The 15,508-nt window shown below is 46.9% G+C and overlaps 2 protein-coding genes and 1 pseudogene across 4 annotated transcripts; 1 reads left to right on the top strand and 2 right to left on the bottom strand.

The window, feature by feature from the left end:
- Positions 1 to 6,348: 6,348 nt before the first annotated feature.
- LOC140533719 (serine palmitoyltransferase small subunit A pseudogene) lies at positions 6,349 to 6,714 on the bottom strand (annotated as a pseudogene).
- A 2,377-nt stretch (positions 6,715 to 9,091) lies between these two features.
- On the top strand, positions 9,092 to 11,666 carry SPSB2 (splA/ryanodine receptor domain and SOCS box containing 2). 3 transcript variants are annotated; one of them, XM_072653834.1, is made up of 4 exons: positions 9,092 to 9,156; positions 9,553 to 9,600; positions 9,973 to 10,677; positions 11,398 to 11,666. In XM_072653834.1, exons 3-4 carry the CDS (start codon positions 10,008 to 10,010, stop codon positions 11,523 to 11,525), a joined length of 798 nt encoding a protein of 265 aa, XP_072509935.1. In that variant the 5' UTR covers positions 9,092 to 9,156; positions 9,553 to 9,600; positions 9,973 to 10,007; the 3' UTR covers positions 11,526 to 11,666. The 3 variants fall into 3 exon arrangements, with proteins under 3 accessions (XP_072509935.1, XP_072509933.1, XP_072509932.1); XM_072653832.1 differs by having other exon boundaries at positions 9,099 to 9,156; positions 9,893 to 10,677; XM_072653831.1 differs by lacking the exon at positions 9,092 to 9,156 and having other exon boundaries at positions 9,427 to 9,600; positions 9,893 to 10,677.
- A 248-nt stretch (positions 11,667 to 11,914) lies between these two features.
- TPI1 (triosephosphate isomerase 1) lies at positions 11,915 to 15,420 on the bottom strand. The gene is made up of 8 exons (XM_072653830.1): positions 15,171 to 15,420; positions 14,691 to 14,825; positions 13,609 to 13,732; positions 13,396 to 13,480; positions 13,164 to 13,296; positions 12,769 to 12,854; positions 12,397 to 12,484; positions 11,915 to 12,272 (listed from the first exon to the last, which is right to left on the bottom strand). Exons 1-8 carry the CDS (start codon positions 15,196 to 15,198, stop codon positions 12,154 to 12,156), a joined length of 798 nt encoding a protein of 265 aa, XP_072509931.1. The 5' UTR covers positions 15,199 to 15,420; the 3' UTR covers positions 11,915 to 12,153.
- Between the last annotated feature and the right edge of the window lie 88 nt (positions 15,421 to 15,508).

Here is a 15,508-nt window from a genome sequence, read left to right as displayed (position 1 = left end):
CTGGAATATCATATTCTAAGGCCTTCAATCCCTTAGTGTAGAAACTGCTAAATCCTATGTTATCCTAATTGTATTTCCACAATACTTGAATTGTTTCTTTCTGGCTGCTTGTAATATTTTCTCCTTAACCTGGAAACTATGAAATTTGTCTACAACATTCCTAGGAGTTTACCTTTTGGGATGTCTTTCAGGAGGTGATCAGTGAATTCTTTCCGTTTCTATTTTACCCTCTGGGTCTAAAATATCAGTGCAGTTTTCCTTCATAATTTCTTGGAAGATGATGTCTAGGCTCTTTTTTTTATCGTGGTTTTCAGGTAGACCAATAATTTTTAAATTATCTCTCCTGGATCTATTTTCCAGGTCAGTTGTTTTTCCAAGGAGATATTTCACATTGTCTTCTATTTTTTTCATTGTTTTGGTTTGGTTTTGTAATTTCTTGGTTTCTCATGAAGTCATTAGCTTCCATCTGCTCCATTTTAATTTTTAAAGAACTATTTTGAACCTCCTTTTCCATTTGGCTAATTCTTCTTTTTAAAGCATTCTCCTCATTGGCTTTTTGGACCTCTTTTGCCATTTGGGTTAGTCTATTTTTAAAGGTGTTATTTTCTTCAGCATTTTTTTGGGTCTCCTTTAGCAAGCTGTTGACTACTTTTCATGATTTGCTTGCATTGCTCTCATTTCTCTTCCCAATTTTTCTTCTACCTGTCATACTTGATTTTCAAAATCCTTTTTGAGCTCTTCAAAAAAAATTTTTTTTGAGGTTTTGGATGTAGAAACCTTTTCTGCCCTGGAACTGTGAGTAGGGTTCCCTCTCCACAGCCACCACCAACTTCACCACACCAGCACTCCTCCTTACCCTAGGACTACCACTCAGGACTGAGACTCAGATCAGCTCCTCAGTTCCCCCTGGGTCTTTAGGCCAAGGGTTCCAAAAGTGGACATTGCTGCTGCCTTGAGGGTGGGGCTGTGGCTGGACCATACTCCCCTCTCACTCAGGTGAAAGAGCTTTCTTACTGACCTTTGAAGCTGCCTTTGACATTTGCAGGTTGAGAAATCTGGGAACCACAACTGCTACCTATGATTCTGCACCCTGAAGCCTGCTCCAGTTCTGTCTGTGCCAAGAGGCCCAGACTGGGCAGTGCTCCGCTCTGAGCATGGTGCGATAGACCTTTCCTGTTGGCCTTCCAGGCTGTCTTGGGCTGGAAATCTGTTTCACTATGTCAATTTGTGGCTTCTGCTGCTCAAGAATTTGTTTAGAGTCATTTTAATAGGTATTTTATGGGCTATGGGGGCAGAGCTAGAGCAGGTCTGTCCTTCAACTCCACCATCTTGGCTCTGCCCCTCATTTCTCAACTTTTCAACAAATAAAAGCTCTTCCTCTACCTCTCTATGGCATCATTATTCCCAAATGAGAATTTGAGTCTATATGTTTATATCACATTTTACACCCTGAACTTCTCAAATCCCATCTTAAAGCTGGGTTTTTAAAAATTAATTTAGTTATTTTTAGTTTTCAACACTCACTTCCATAAGATTTTGAGTCCCAAATTTTCTCCCCCTTTTCTCTCTTCCCCCACCCCAAAATGGTGTGTAATTTTATACATGCATATTAAACATATTTTCATATTAGTCATGTCGTAAAGAAGAATGAGACCAACAGGAGAAACCATGAGAAAGAAGAAGCATACAAAAAAAGAGACAGCAAATAATCAGCTTCAATCTGTATTCAGGCTCCATAGTTCTTTTTCTGAATGTGGACAGCATTTTCCATCATGAGTCCTTTAGAGCTGTCTTGGATCCTTGCATTGCTAAGAATAGATAAGTCTATCAAAGTTGGTCATCAAACCTTGTGGATGTTACTGTGTATATGATGTTCTCCTGTTTCTGCTCACTTCTCTCAACATCAGTTCATATACTTCTTTCCAGATTTTTTGGTTTTCCTGTTCATCATTTCTTATAGCACAATAGTATTCCATTACATTCATATATCACAGCTTGTTCAGCAATTCCCCAGTTGATGGACATCTCCTCAATTTCCAGTTCTTTGCCATCACAAAAAGAGTTGTTATAAATATTTTTGTACATGCGGATGTTTTAGCTAGGTTTCTTTATAATGTAGTTTTTATTTTTTTGCTCTTTTTTTATTAAATTATTTTGTTTTCAGTGTTCTACAATCACTTCCATATATCTTAGATTTTTTCCCTCCCTCCTCACTCCCTCCCTGAGATGGCATACAATCTTTACACATACATTCCTATTAAATACATTTTCATCTTAGTCATGTTGCATAGAAGAATTAAAATGAGTGGGAGAAACCATAAAACAAAACAAAACATAATACAAAAGAAGATGGTTTGCTTCATTCTGTAATCCAATTTCATACTTCTTTCTTTGGATGTGGAGGGCATTTTGCCTCAAGAGTTCATTGGGAATTTTTTAAGTCCTTGCATTGCAATGAAGTACTAAGTCTACTAGAAAAAATTTCTCACAAACTGTGGTTGTTGCTGTGTACAAAGTTCTCCTGGTTCTGCTCCTTTCACCCAACATCAGTTCATATAAGTCTTTCCAGGTCTCTCTAAAATCTTCCTGTTCATCATTTCTTATAACACAATAGTATTCCATTACATTCAAACACCACAACTTGTTCAGCCATTCCCCGATTGATAGTCATCCCCTTGATTTCCAGTTTTCGGCCACCAAAAAGAGTGCTGCTATAAATATTCTTGTACATGTGGGTCCCTTTGTCATTTCTATGATCTCTTTGAGGTACAGTCCTAGAAGTGATATTACTGGGTCAAAGGGTATGTACATTTTTGTAGCCCTTTGAGCATAGTTCCAAATTGCTCTCCAGAATGACTGGATCAGCTCACAGCCCCACCAACAATGATTTAGTGTTCCAACTCTCCCACATCTTCTCCAATATTTACTATCTTCCTGTTTTGTCATATTAGCCAATTTGATAGGTATGATGTGGTACCTCAGAATTATTTTAATTTGCATCTCTCTAATCAATAGTGATTTAGTGCATTTTTTATATGATTATAGATATCTTTAATTTCTTCCTCTGAAAACTGCCTGTTCATATCCTTTGACTATTTATCAACTGGGGAATGACTTGTATTCTTGTACATTTGACTGAGTTCTCTATATATTTTAGAAATGAAGCCTTTATCACAGACACTAGTTGCAAAAATTCTTTCCCAGTTTTCTGCTTCCCTCTTAATCTTGGTTTCATTGGGTTTGTTTGCACAAAAACTTTTCAGTTTAAGGTGATCAAAATCATCCATTTTGCACTTCATAATATTCTCTGTCTCTTGCTTGGTCATAAATTTCTCCATTCTCCATAAATCTGACAAATACACTATTCCTTGCTCCCCTAATTTGTTTATAGTATCAATCTTTAAACCTAGATCATGTATCCATTTGGACTTTATTCTTATGTATGGTATCAGACATTGTTTCATGCCCAGTTTCTTCCACACTGTTGTCCAGTTTTCCCAGCAATTTTTGTCAAACAGTGAGTTCTTATCCCAGAAGCTGGGGTCCTTGAGTTTATCAAACAGTAGACTGCTATATTCACTGACTACTGTGACTAGTTTTGTTTTGTTTTTTTAAATTTCATATTTCTTTTACATCTCAAAATGTTAATGTTTGACAGTGGCAATAGTGTTTGCCAGTTGATATTAAAGGTTCCTTTACACAAAAATACTTTTTCTGACCATTTCATCACTAATCTGCTCCATGTGGAAAGGTCCTTAAAGGGACATTATACCTTAAAAGTGTGTTTTAGCAAATCCTATAGCCATTTAAAAAGGCAATTAAATGTGTCAATGGATTAGGTAGATGAGTCACAAGCAAGAGGTTTCCTAAATATGGTGGGATCTTCAAAACACATAAAGATCTGAGTAATTCTTATTTCAGAGCAATATCAATTTCTTTTCCCACGGGCTAAATTTTGATTCTACTGAGGAATGAGCACTGCAAGTCTGTGGCATTGGGAGGGGCATTAATTTATGAAATTGTAGGCAAGCTGCCTCTGCCCAGTAAGGAACATTGCAGGTCTTGAAAAAGCCCTGGTATGGGCCAGATATATTCTCACAAAACCACCTGGCAGACAGTTTAAGGGTGTCCACATGGTGTCCAAATTATATAATAAAGTCCCTTACTGGCTAATGAATTAATTAATAATTAGTAAAGTGACAGTCTGCTTTTCTGTACTTTGCACAAAACTAGGAAATGAGCCTGGGATAGGTAGCTCTTCCTATGGGAACATTCATCAAGTGTATGTCCAGCCCACACCATTATTATAATTATAACTAAAAAGTTCCTTAAAGATTACTTAGTCTAATTTATTTTACGGATGATAAAACTGAGGCCCAGTGACTCACTCAAGACTACCTAATTCTAGAAAGCAACAGAGTAGCTAAGTGGTGAAGTGGAAAGAGCTATTAGTCTGGAATCAGGAAGACCTGAATTCTTTTTTTTTAAGTCAAAAAAAACCACAAAGTTTATTAAAGATTCACCATATTGGGTTGACTCTTAGGGAGCCTAAGCATTTGTAATGCTTGTATTAACAAGTTGGACTGATAGAATCTCAGCTAGACAGAGTCTGAGCGCCTTCATGGAGGCAAGATGGAACTTAGACATAGAAAAGACTGTAGGAGGGATATGGAGGTGGTCTGGTAGTCTAGGGTGATGGGAGGAGGGGTTTAGGGAGGGTCTTGAGGAGAAGTCCAAGGAGGACCTCAATGGGATTGGGGTGACTGGTCAAGGGTTGGAAACAGCTAGAGGCAATCAGGAGATATCAGTCAATGGAAGATTTGAGTGGGGAGCAGGTGGGACAATCCAGAGGTCTTGATGGGAATGACCAGTCCTCTGGGGTGAATACAGATCGAGAGGATCTTGATGGGAGTGGTCAGCAGCCTGGGGAATGGGATTTTGATAGGATCAAGGGTGGGGAGTGCAACAGGAACCAGGGCACATGGGCTTCCAGAAGATTCGAGGAGAATTCAAGGAGGTTCCCAGAGTCTGAACCTCATCAGTGTGATCTTGGAAAAATCATTTAACCCTTTCTTCATTTATAAAATAAAGAGTTGGATCATATCTCAAATTCTATGAAATTGTCTTTCTTTTTGTCTTTGCATGCAGCCAAGTGCTTGACACCTAAAAGTTGTTTAATAAATGCCTGTTGATGATTAAATTACTTTTTAAAGTTTGTCAGTTCTACAATGTGGGGAGAAACTGAAAACTAACCAGTTAAGAATGATTAATCTTCAGCAGCAATAAATTTAGAATGGAAAAAAATACCCAACATGAGATTAAAATCAAGAACAGCATGACTCTTAAACAAAGAAGGTTTCCCATCAGTTGATTTTCAATTTTGATAATCAGCCTTCACCACAGAAAAATTCTAGTTTGGAAACAAATTTTTACAACACACCCCAATGTACACACATCACAAAGTGTTAAATGCTATTTTAACAAGTTTGTAAAGCTCCTTGGATTATAGTTTTATTAATTATTCACTGTGAACAATAATATGCTTTTTAAAATTTTCAGCACCAGCTACAGTCTTGAAATCCAATTTCACAGGACTCCAAATGTTAGTGATAACCTTTGAGGAAATCTTTCACTATTTACTTAATAAAACTACCATCTGAGGTCAGCATTCCATAATAATGCTGCTAAGTAAGTAGATTACTTCTCTAAAGCTTTCTATCATAGAACTTTTTGTCCATGTGAAATCCATAAAATAAGGCTAACTATTAAAAGGTTAGGTATTCCTTTATTCTAACTGTAGAAGAATCTTCTTTGCTCTTTCGCTATTAAGGGGAGAAATACTTTGTTTTTTTAATAACACTAAAGCAAAATAAATGTTTTATAATGAGGAGTCTAGACAGCTGAAACTACTCCCGAGTATAAATTTAGAAAGAAGTCTCTTATACTCAACTGAAGTATTCCCTCTTCATCTTGTTATTATTTCTACAAAATTTTGGTCAATGCTTTAAATATATCCTAGGTAGATATCTGTGCCAGACAACTGCTGAAGCAAGAGGCCTAATGATCTCAGATTATAAACAATATAAAGCAATCAAAATTTTCTCAATGTTACATTATGAAAAGCTTTCACAGACCAATAGTAAAACAGTTCCAAAGGCTAAGAAAATACTGATATTTAGAGTACAAACCACTACAATATCAAAGTAGATAAAACTATTATATGAGGGAACGTTTCAATCAGGATTGCTTGAGTTTGGATTATTTCCTTGTCCTAATACTTCCTTGAAATTTAGTCTTCATATTCACAACATATGTCTGGAATTTTCTGAAGTCTCATTTCACCAAGGGAGATGGCTTCTTCCCTTCAACGGATCTGTGGTCTGTTACTTCTTGAGCACATTGTGTTCAATGTACAATTTCAAAGTAGTGTCATATTGCCAAGATATGTTGAGGCATAAAGATGTATCCAGTGTATAAGGCCATTCCAACAATGGAAATCAACATGGAATTGAAGACAGTCCTCTCCCAAGGTTCCAGCATATGAAACATGGTGACAAGCAGATACTGGTAATAGAACCAAGACATCTGCTGCCAGGCCCTTCCAAGTGTCCTACCAGCCATCGGAACCTCTACTGAGAAGTCTGTCTTCTTGGTCTACACTAACTCCCTCAACCTGAATTCTTAACTGGTTTCAGACGATTGCTATTGAGAGATATTGAGCAAATCACTTAACCTGTTTGCCTCAGTTTCCTCATCTGTAAAACAGGGATACAATAACGCCTACCTCCCAGGGTTGTTATGAGGCTCAAATGAGATGATAATTGTAAAGGGCTTAGCACAAAGCCTAACACATAGTAAGTGCTCTGTTATTCCGAAAATTATCATTAACAACAGGGTAAAGTAGAAGGAGTTCCAGCTCTGCAATAAGATGTTGTTGTTGTTGTTGTTGTTCAGTCATGCTCAACTCTTCCTAACCCCATTTGAGGTTTTCTTGGCAAAGATACTGGACTTGTTTACCATTTCCTTCTCCAGCTCATTTCACAGATGAGGAACTGGGGCAAACAGGATCACACAGTTAGTAAGTGTCTGAGGCCACATTTGAACTCAGGAAGATGACACCTAGGGTCCCTGGAAGATGACATGGGGTTCAAATTCAGCTTTTGACGTTGCCAATGAGACACTATATAGCCTTCCGAGGTCTTTGTTTAAAATGAAGTAGTGGGATGGCCTCACCTCTGTGGTTCTTCTACACCTTTTCTAACCTGGGAATCATCTTCCACTATTCACTTACATTCACCCCCTATATCCAATCTTTTGTCAAGTCCTGTCTTTTCTATCTTTGTTACATCTCTGCATAAGTTCCCTTCTCTCCCCTGACACTACTATCCTGAACAAGGTTCTCATCACCTCATGCCTGGACCAGCCTTCTTGTTGGGTCTCCCAACAAATTCATGACTCCCTGTCACCTCCAGGATCACATATAAAATCCTGCTTGGCTTTTTTAAAAATCTTGGTCCAACATTGCTGGAATCTTTTATTTTTTTAAATTTAAGTAGTATTTTTCCCCAATGACATATCAATAATTTTTTATCATTCATTTTTACAAGATTTTGAGTTCAAAATTTTCTCCCTCCCTCCCTTTCCCTGATCTGAAAATGGTAGTCAGTTTGATATAGTTTATAAGTGTGCTATCATGTAAAACATATTTCCATATTGGTCAGTTGCAGAAGAAACATAACAAAAGGAAATAAAACCATGAGAAAGAATAAAGTGGAAAAAATATGCTTTGATTGGCATTCTGAGTCCATCAGTTCTTTTTCTGGATATGGATAGCATTTTCCTTCCCAAGTTCTTTGCACTGGTCTTGGAGGGTTGTGTTGCTGAGAACTGAGTCAGTCACAGTTGATCATGACACAATGTTGCTGATACTGTGTATCTGCTTCTGCTCATTTCACTTTGTATCAGTTTGTACAGGTCTCTCCAGGATTTTCTGAAATCTACCTGCTCATCATTTCTTATTGCACAATAGTATTCCATTACATTCATATACCACTGCTTGGCTTTGAAAACCCTTCATAACTCACTCCTTTCTACCTTTCCCGTCTTCTCACACCTTGCTTTTCTCCACCTCCTCTGCCTTCAGGTGAGACTTGTCTCCTTGCCACTCCTGCACGGGACAATCCGACTCCTGACTATTTCCTTTGGTTATTTCCCAGACCTGGAATACCCTCTCTCCTCCTCTCTGCCTCCTGGATCCGCTAAAGTCGCATCTTCTGCAAAAGGCCATTCCCAGGTCTCTAAAATCTTAGTGCCTTCTCTCTGAGACGATCCCTTATTTAAACTACATATCTCTTATTTGTGTATAGTTGTTTCCATGATGTCTCCCCGATTAGACTGTGAGCCGCTTTTCATTTTCTTTTGCCTTGGTTTCACCAGCACTTATCACAGAGCCTGGTAGACAGCAGGCGCTTAATAAATGCTTGTTTTCTCACTTACTCCCTCACTAGATGGCCTTTGAAGTCCCTCCCCGTTCTGAATCGATGATCCCGGCAAGCAGGCTGCCCTCTTGCTTCAGGGGATTAGGACCCCCCGGAGGGAAGAACTGGACACCCAGAGCAGCCCATCACTTAGGGAGCCTGCCCGCATCCCCTCCCTACCAGGGCCACGGTGAGGGCGGCGGGGAGCCTGCCCGCAAGAGCCGGCCGCTGTCCTGGGCAGGCCAGGGCTGGGTCAGCGGGGCGCCGTCGCAGAGGAGGGCCGAGGGTGCAGCGTCCCACGGTGGCCGGCAGAGGGTGCCGAGGCGCGCCCTGCCCTCCCTCGCTACCATTCCTGGGCCCAGGCGGGGCACGCACCGAGCTCGCCGGGCTCCGGGCGCCCCGCCCCCTCAAGGGACGGAACCGCGGGAATTGTAAGGCGGAGCAGGAAGTGCCATTCATTCATTCTTCTGAGTCCAGAAGGGGGTCCGACGTCGGTCTGCGCACGCGCACAAAGTACGGCCACCAGCCCCCCCCTCGTCCCGCCCAGCTGGAGGGGGCAGGCACCTTTCAGCCGGGCGCTGCTGACGTTCACTCCCCGAGCGCCCGGCGGGGGCGCTGCCAGCCCTGCCCTCTCCGCCCCCCGCCCCCCGGTTCCTAAGGCAGCGCCGGCCTGTGAAAGGTGAGCTCCGAGTGCGGAGACACCAAGGCCGGGGCGGAGCCGGAGAAAGCCCCGACTGTGCAGTCAGGGGGCCCGGCCGCCTCCCCAAATTCAGCTCTCGGACCCTCGGGTTCTCCCCCCGCCCATCGGAGGGTGCTTTCCTCCAGACCCCGATCCTAAGAGGGAAGCGTGCTCGCTCCCCCCAACCCGTGCCCCCTTTTTTCATGCTCCAGTCCGCGGTCTGGGGCGGAGTTAGGGGGAGCAGGGCGGAGACGGGGGGGGGTGGGAGGCGGGGTCCGGCGTAGGAGGCGGAAGCTGAGAGGAAACTGGGGCTGTCCGGAAGGGACCGTGGGGTCCTTGGCTTTGGGGCCGGCCGGGACCTTAGAGATTATCTAGCTGAGACCTCTCATTTTACAGATGAGGAAACTGAGGCCCAAAGGGAAGTGACTGGCCCCAGGGTTACAGGTAATAAGCAGCAGGGTCGGGGATTCGAACTCACGTCTTCGGACTCTCTCCAGGGCAAGGAGTCCGCTGTGTAGGGAGGAGGCCTGGGGTGGGGATCGAGATCGGGACGCTTTGGGAGGCAGATAGAGAACTGGCCGTGGACGGACAGGACGGGGTGGGGGGGACCGCGGAGTCTGGGAGGGCAAGGCAGCATTAAGGAGGACACCTCGGGGTGCCGGCGGCTGGGTGGTGAAGACGTGGGGGAGATGCCCGGGGCAGCATGGATTAGTCACTCGCGCTTTCTGTATTCCAGCGTTCTTCCCTCCCGGGTCACTAGCGGCGGTGGGTGGAGAAGCGCCCTCCCTACCTTCTAACCACCCGGCCCCTCTCCAGGCCTGCATTGGGGGGATTCTCCAAGCCCCCCTCCCATGGGCCAGACTGCCCTGGCGGGCGGCAGTGGGACCGGCGGCACCCCATCCCCAACCACCTCGTACCCAGATCTGTCTTTCCCGGAGGGACTGGAGGAGCTGCTGTCGGCACCCCCCGTAGACCTGAGTGTGCAGCAGCATCACGGCTGGAACCCCAAGGACTGCTCGGAGAACATCGAGGTCAGGGAAGAGGGACTGAGCTTTGAGCGAAGACCTGTGGCTCAGAGCACCGATGGAGCCCGGGGCAAGAGAGGCTACTCGAGGGGCCTGCACGCCTGGGAGATCGCCTGGCCCCCAGAGCAGAGGGGCACCCATGCCGTGGTGGGGGTGGCCACAGCCTTAGCGCCACTGCAGGCGGACTGTTATGCAGCATTACTGGGCAGTAATGGGGAATCGTGGGGCTGGGACATTGGGCGGGGTAAGCTGTATCACCAAAGCGAGGGAAACGGGGCTCCCAGATACCCCACGGGGCTCAGGGATGAGCGTCTGGAAGTGCCCGAGAGATTGCTGGTGGTTTTGGATATGGAGGAAGGAACTCTGGGTTATGCCATTGGAGGTACCTACTTGGGGCCTGCCTTCCGGGGCCTTAAAGGAAGAACCCTGTACCCTGCTGTCAGTGCTGTATGGGGGCAGTGCCAGGTTCGAATCCGCTACCTGGGTGAAAGGAGAGGTGAGAGTGGGGTGCTGGACTGGATGGGGTCGCTTGCATTTCCAAGACACGGGGTGATTATTCGAGAGGCTCAGAGGACAAACTGGAGAGAAGGGACAAAGTCATCCGAAGCTTCCCTTTGGTTTGTTCTGTTTGAAGGTAGTCTGTCACAAGGGTAGGGGTCTGTGATCTAAAACCACTCAAGCTCGCCTTTTTTCCATTTGGGTCCCCTAAAACTGTCAATAAAAACTGTGGGCACAATATGAAGGCCCGAAGGGAAAAAACAAAAGGTTTGGGACCTAGGTGGAGGGGAGGAATTTGGTCTGATGGGGTTGAGTCAAAGGCTCTGACCCAGGGTTAAAGATTGTACTAGCCCACCTTCCCAGGAAAGCTCTGGCTTGGAGGGAAGAGGGCGCAGAGGCTTCTGGTACTTAGGAACTTATTTCCTCTTTTTTGAAGAAAGGCAGTTGTGGCAGTTAGTTGCATAAGTCTCTCAACTCCCATCAAGGAGTCTGCCCTGCTGTCCTCATACCTGTGTGGTGGCATAGGTTTGTAAGCTCTGAAAATCATGTCTAGCACGGCTCAGACAACACTATGTCCCCACCCCCCAAAACACCAGTCCCTTCCACCCTACAAGGCTGGGTAGCAGAAAGGCCCAAGGATGGATGGTGGGGGTGAGGCCAGGAATGACCTCCAATTCGATACTCTGGAAGTAATTAAATTTCTCTTGTCTCCCCACAGCGGAACCTCACTCCCTTCTTCACCTGAGTCGAGTGTGCATTCGTGACATTTTGGGGGAAGCCCGGCTGGGTGAGGTTTCTGCCCTGCCCTTGCCCCTTGCCATGAAACGCTACCTGCTCTACCAGTGACCCCACCCACTACAGACTTGACAATAGCCTCAGCCGAAGTTGAAGGCCTGTTTTTCTTTAAATGATAATGAGTATTGTTACAGTTGTGTTGTACTTTCTAACTAGGGTTTGCTTGACAGTCAAAGAGAAGACATCACTGGATGCTGTCATAGTCTCTCCTGTTTCTTTCCCCTACACTCCTTCATCTCTGGGGCTTACTCAGAGGAAGGCGGTGGCACAAAGCTGGCATTCGTCCTTGTTATCACCTGTTTCCCACCCCTCAATGACTGGGGTCTGAAGTAGAAAGGAAGTAGAAGAAAAGGTTGTCAGTCACCCACCCCTCAGAGAGACAGAGAGCACCAAATCACACCCTTTCCATTTTCCACCCAATCAATAAGAAATCACAAACATGAAGTGCTTCCCTCAAATTTACAGTAAATAGGGAAAGGCCTGGTCCATTGGAGGAAGGGCTGAGAAGCTGAGAACTGGGGCACACAATCTACACGGTGGAGGAAGATGTAGCTTGAATTGGACCATGGGGGGAGGGGAATCAGCATCACAATCACATGGGAGGGGGAGGGGTAAGCCATTCTTGTGCAGTCTTGTCCCAGCTCTGCATGTAAAGGAGTCGCAGGGCCACATGAAGGGCTCAGTTTTTGGCTTGGATGATGTCCAGGAATTCAGGCTTAAGGGAAGCTCCACCCACCAGGAAGCCATCCACATCAGGCTGGGCTGCCAGATCCTTACAGTTGGCCCCTGTTACAGAGCCTGGGAAGAAGTGAGAACAGATGAAGTCAGGTCGGAGAATCTCGACTTCCCCCACCCTCTCTTCCCTGTTCCCTCGCTCACTGGAGCGACTGTGATCTCCACACTGGAGATCACATCTACTGACCTCCATAAATGATCCTAGTAGATTGTGATACAGGTTCTGAGACATGGGTCTTAAGCCAGCATCGAAGCTTGTCATGTACCTCTTGGGCCTAGAACAGACACCCAGACAGCTCTCAAATCTCTTCCTACAACTCTTAGAGGCAAAGTGGGAAGGGGGATCACAGCAAATTCTTGTAGGGGCCAATGAGGACATAATGAAAGGTCACTAATCTAGCTTGTAATCTCAGTTTTGTCACTAACTAGCTGTGTGAACCTGGGATGAATTACCCCACCATTCTTCATTCAATCTTCTGAGATTGAACTAGACAGGTAGTATCTCTTTTCCATCTCTAAAGTTCTGGGATTGGAGGGCTTCCTGCTGGGGTCTTATTACCTGCTGGGGAGTAGCTGTCTTGCCAGTACCAATAGCCCAGACTGGTTCATAGGCTAGGACGACTTTGCACCAGTCCTTCACGTTATCTGTGGGGACAGAGGGAACTCAGGCTCAGGCTTGGAGACTTTGGAATTTCAACCTAGCTAACTCCCAGTGTTTCCACCAGCCCCAGACTTGTGCTTTTAAAACCAGAAGGTGGCACAAGAGAGCAAGTAGGACCTTTTACATTATTAGGCAAAAGGGTGACCCAATAAAGATTTCCATTCTCCAGACTCAGCAGATAACCTAGGGAGTCGGGGGAGCATGGGCATGGCCTTCTGCCTGCCATCCCCTTCAGGGTTCTCAGTGTCCTTATCTGTGACATAGGGGCTACTTGTCCCTAAACCAGCCGTTACCTGCAATGACCTTGGTCTGGTCAAATACAACCTTCTCAGTGATTCCAGCTTCCCTCTCATCCAACTTCTCACCAATACAGGCAATCACTCCTAGGCCTTCTGACAGAGCATGGGCTACCTTCTGCCCAATGAGCTGCAGGGACAATTGACATAGTATTAAGACATGCCCCCTCCTCCCATTTCTTGAGGTTCTTCCCTTGCAGATCCCTTCTATTCTCATTTTCTCCCCTACCTCATCTGACTCCCCAAAGACATGTCTCCTTTCAGAGTGTCCCAGGATCACCCAGCTGGCCCCACAGTCCTTAATCATGGCAGGGCTGAAAAAGAAAGCTAAGCTTCAATACAGAGGGTTCTCCACCTGAACCTTTCTGTATTCCCACAACCCATAATATCAAGCTAATGTAGGAGGCATTTCATACCCCTGGACCAGTCACTGGTACCTCACCTGATCTCCCCAGTAAATGCACCCTTGGCCACTTTGTAGCAGTTCTGAGCAGCTACACCAATTTTTGCATCCAATTTCTGACGAGCAAAGTCAAGGTAGATAGCAGGGACTCCACATACCACTTCTGGAGAGGGGAGAGTATGGACAAATGAAGTCACGCCCCAGAGGCCAAACCCCAAAAGAAAACTCTACTTCGCCCTCTCCTCCTGCAAACTTTACTTTCCTCTTTGGGCATCTGCCTTTTCTCCTGGCTGGCCAGGAAAGCTATCGCGCCTCCAAACAAAATCTATTTCCAGGATGCCTAACCCCACTCAGGTTCCCCGTTAACGTGGCCTCTTCACGCCCAGCCTTGAGTAGCTCTGGTTACCCCAAGGCTATTCTAAGCACGGGTTCTCAGCATTCCGAGAGGCAACCCTAACCTTTTCCCAAAATAGTTCCCGGATTCAAAGCCACATACGGGCATTCAAATAGGTAATAGGAAATTGGGGGAGGGAAGGTTTAAGGAGCAGAGGTGGCGTACACGCAGATTAAAGAACTTGGGAAGGGGCTGCAGAAGCCGGTCACTCTCCTTGACCTTATCTAGAGTAGGGGAGCGGCGAGAGAACGTAGAAGTGGGGGACACGATGGCCCTCCCCACGCGGGGGCCGACGGAGCCCGGGGCTCGCAGCTGCCCTTCCACGCGGGCTGGCACCGGGGCACCAGCCGCAGTGGAGCAGCCCCGGCCCAGGCGCCGGCCACGTGCCCGGCCCGCCCGAACCCGCGCTACGTGCAGCCCCGCACAGCGCGCATGGGAGGGGGGCGGCGCTCCGCGGCCCGTTTCGCGCAGTCATCTTCCTCCCACGACCCCGTGGGGTCAAGCAAGGCGACCCGCTCCTCTCCCCGCCCCCACGAGCGGCTAGGACCGAGCCGGCCGCCCAGCCTCCTGGGGGATGAATGGGGATGCCCCCGGGGGCCTGGCGCGGCCGGCCCCATCCCGTCCCGTCCAGTCCAGTCCCCGGCGGGGGAAGTGGTGGCGCGGGGCGCGGGAGGAATGCCTCGGGCCGGCGGACCCCCAGCCCCGCGCCCCCGCGCCCCGCGCTCACCGGTGTTGGCGGGCACCTTGGCCCCGTTGATGGAGGTGATGAGCTCCCCCAGACACTTCTTGTCCCCATTCATCTTCCAGTTGCCCCCGACGAAGAATTTCCGCGTCGTCATGGCTCGTCGGTAACGGGCAGTGACTCCGGAGGAGATTGAAGGTCAGCAGTAGAGCACAACCACCGCCCCAACCCCGAGCCGCTTAAGTAGACCGGCGCGCAGCTCCGCCCCAACCCGGCGCCCCGCCCCCTGCCGCGTTCTACGGGCCGACCCCGACGCCCCGCCCCCAGGGAGGTGTCCAGGCTGCCCTCGGGGCCCCGCCTTCACCGCACGGCTCCCCAGCCGGAATTCACCCACTACTACCCCTGCTACTTCTTACCCCCACGATAGCACCGGTAAAAAGGTGGAAAGGGCCTTTTGGAGCTTGCCCAGTACAACCCCATCTTACAGAAGGGTAAACTGGAGCCCAGGAAGGTGAAGTGACTTACCCACTGTCACATTCCATTCTACCTGCATCTTTGCAAAGACGGCTGAGGGCTAGAGGGCAGAGGACAAACTGCACTTGCTGTTTAGCTGGTGACACCCTTGTTGGCAAAAACTTGCAGAAATTGGACGTTTACTTTCACGAGGCCAAGACTCCGTGCCTACAGTGCCAGATTCTTCTCAGTAAATCCCTGGGACCTGATGGCTGGGAGGTCTGCCATAGCTCCTTCCTCTAGCTAGTACATGGCCAAGCTCAGCTCTGCCCTCACCACCAGACCATATAAAGGGGTGCCATGCAACAAAGGCTTTGAGGGAAGGCTGCTGCCAGCCCTCAGCTTAGTGC

The sequence above is a fragment of the Notamacropus eugenii genome, chromosome 3, assembly GCF_028372415.1.
Source record: "Notamacropus eugenii isolate mMacEug1 chromosome 3, mMacEug1.pri_v2, whole genome shotgun sequence".
Classification (NCBI taxonomy): domain Eukaryota; kingdom Metazoa; phylum Chordata; class Mammalia; order Diprotodontia; family Macropodidae; genus Notamacropus; species Notamacropus eugenii.
The sequence above is the reverse complement of the archived record's forward strand: the minus strand, read 5'-3'. Positions and strand labels throughout refer to the sequence as shown.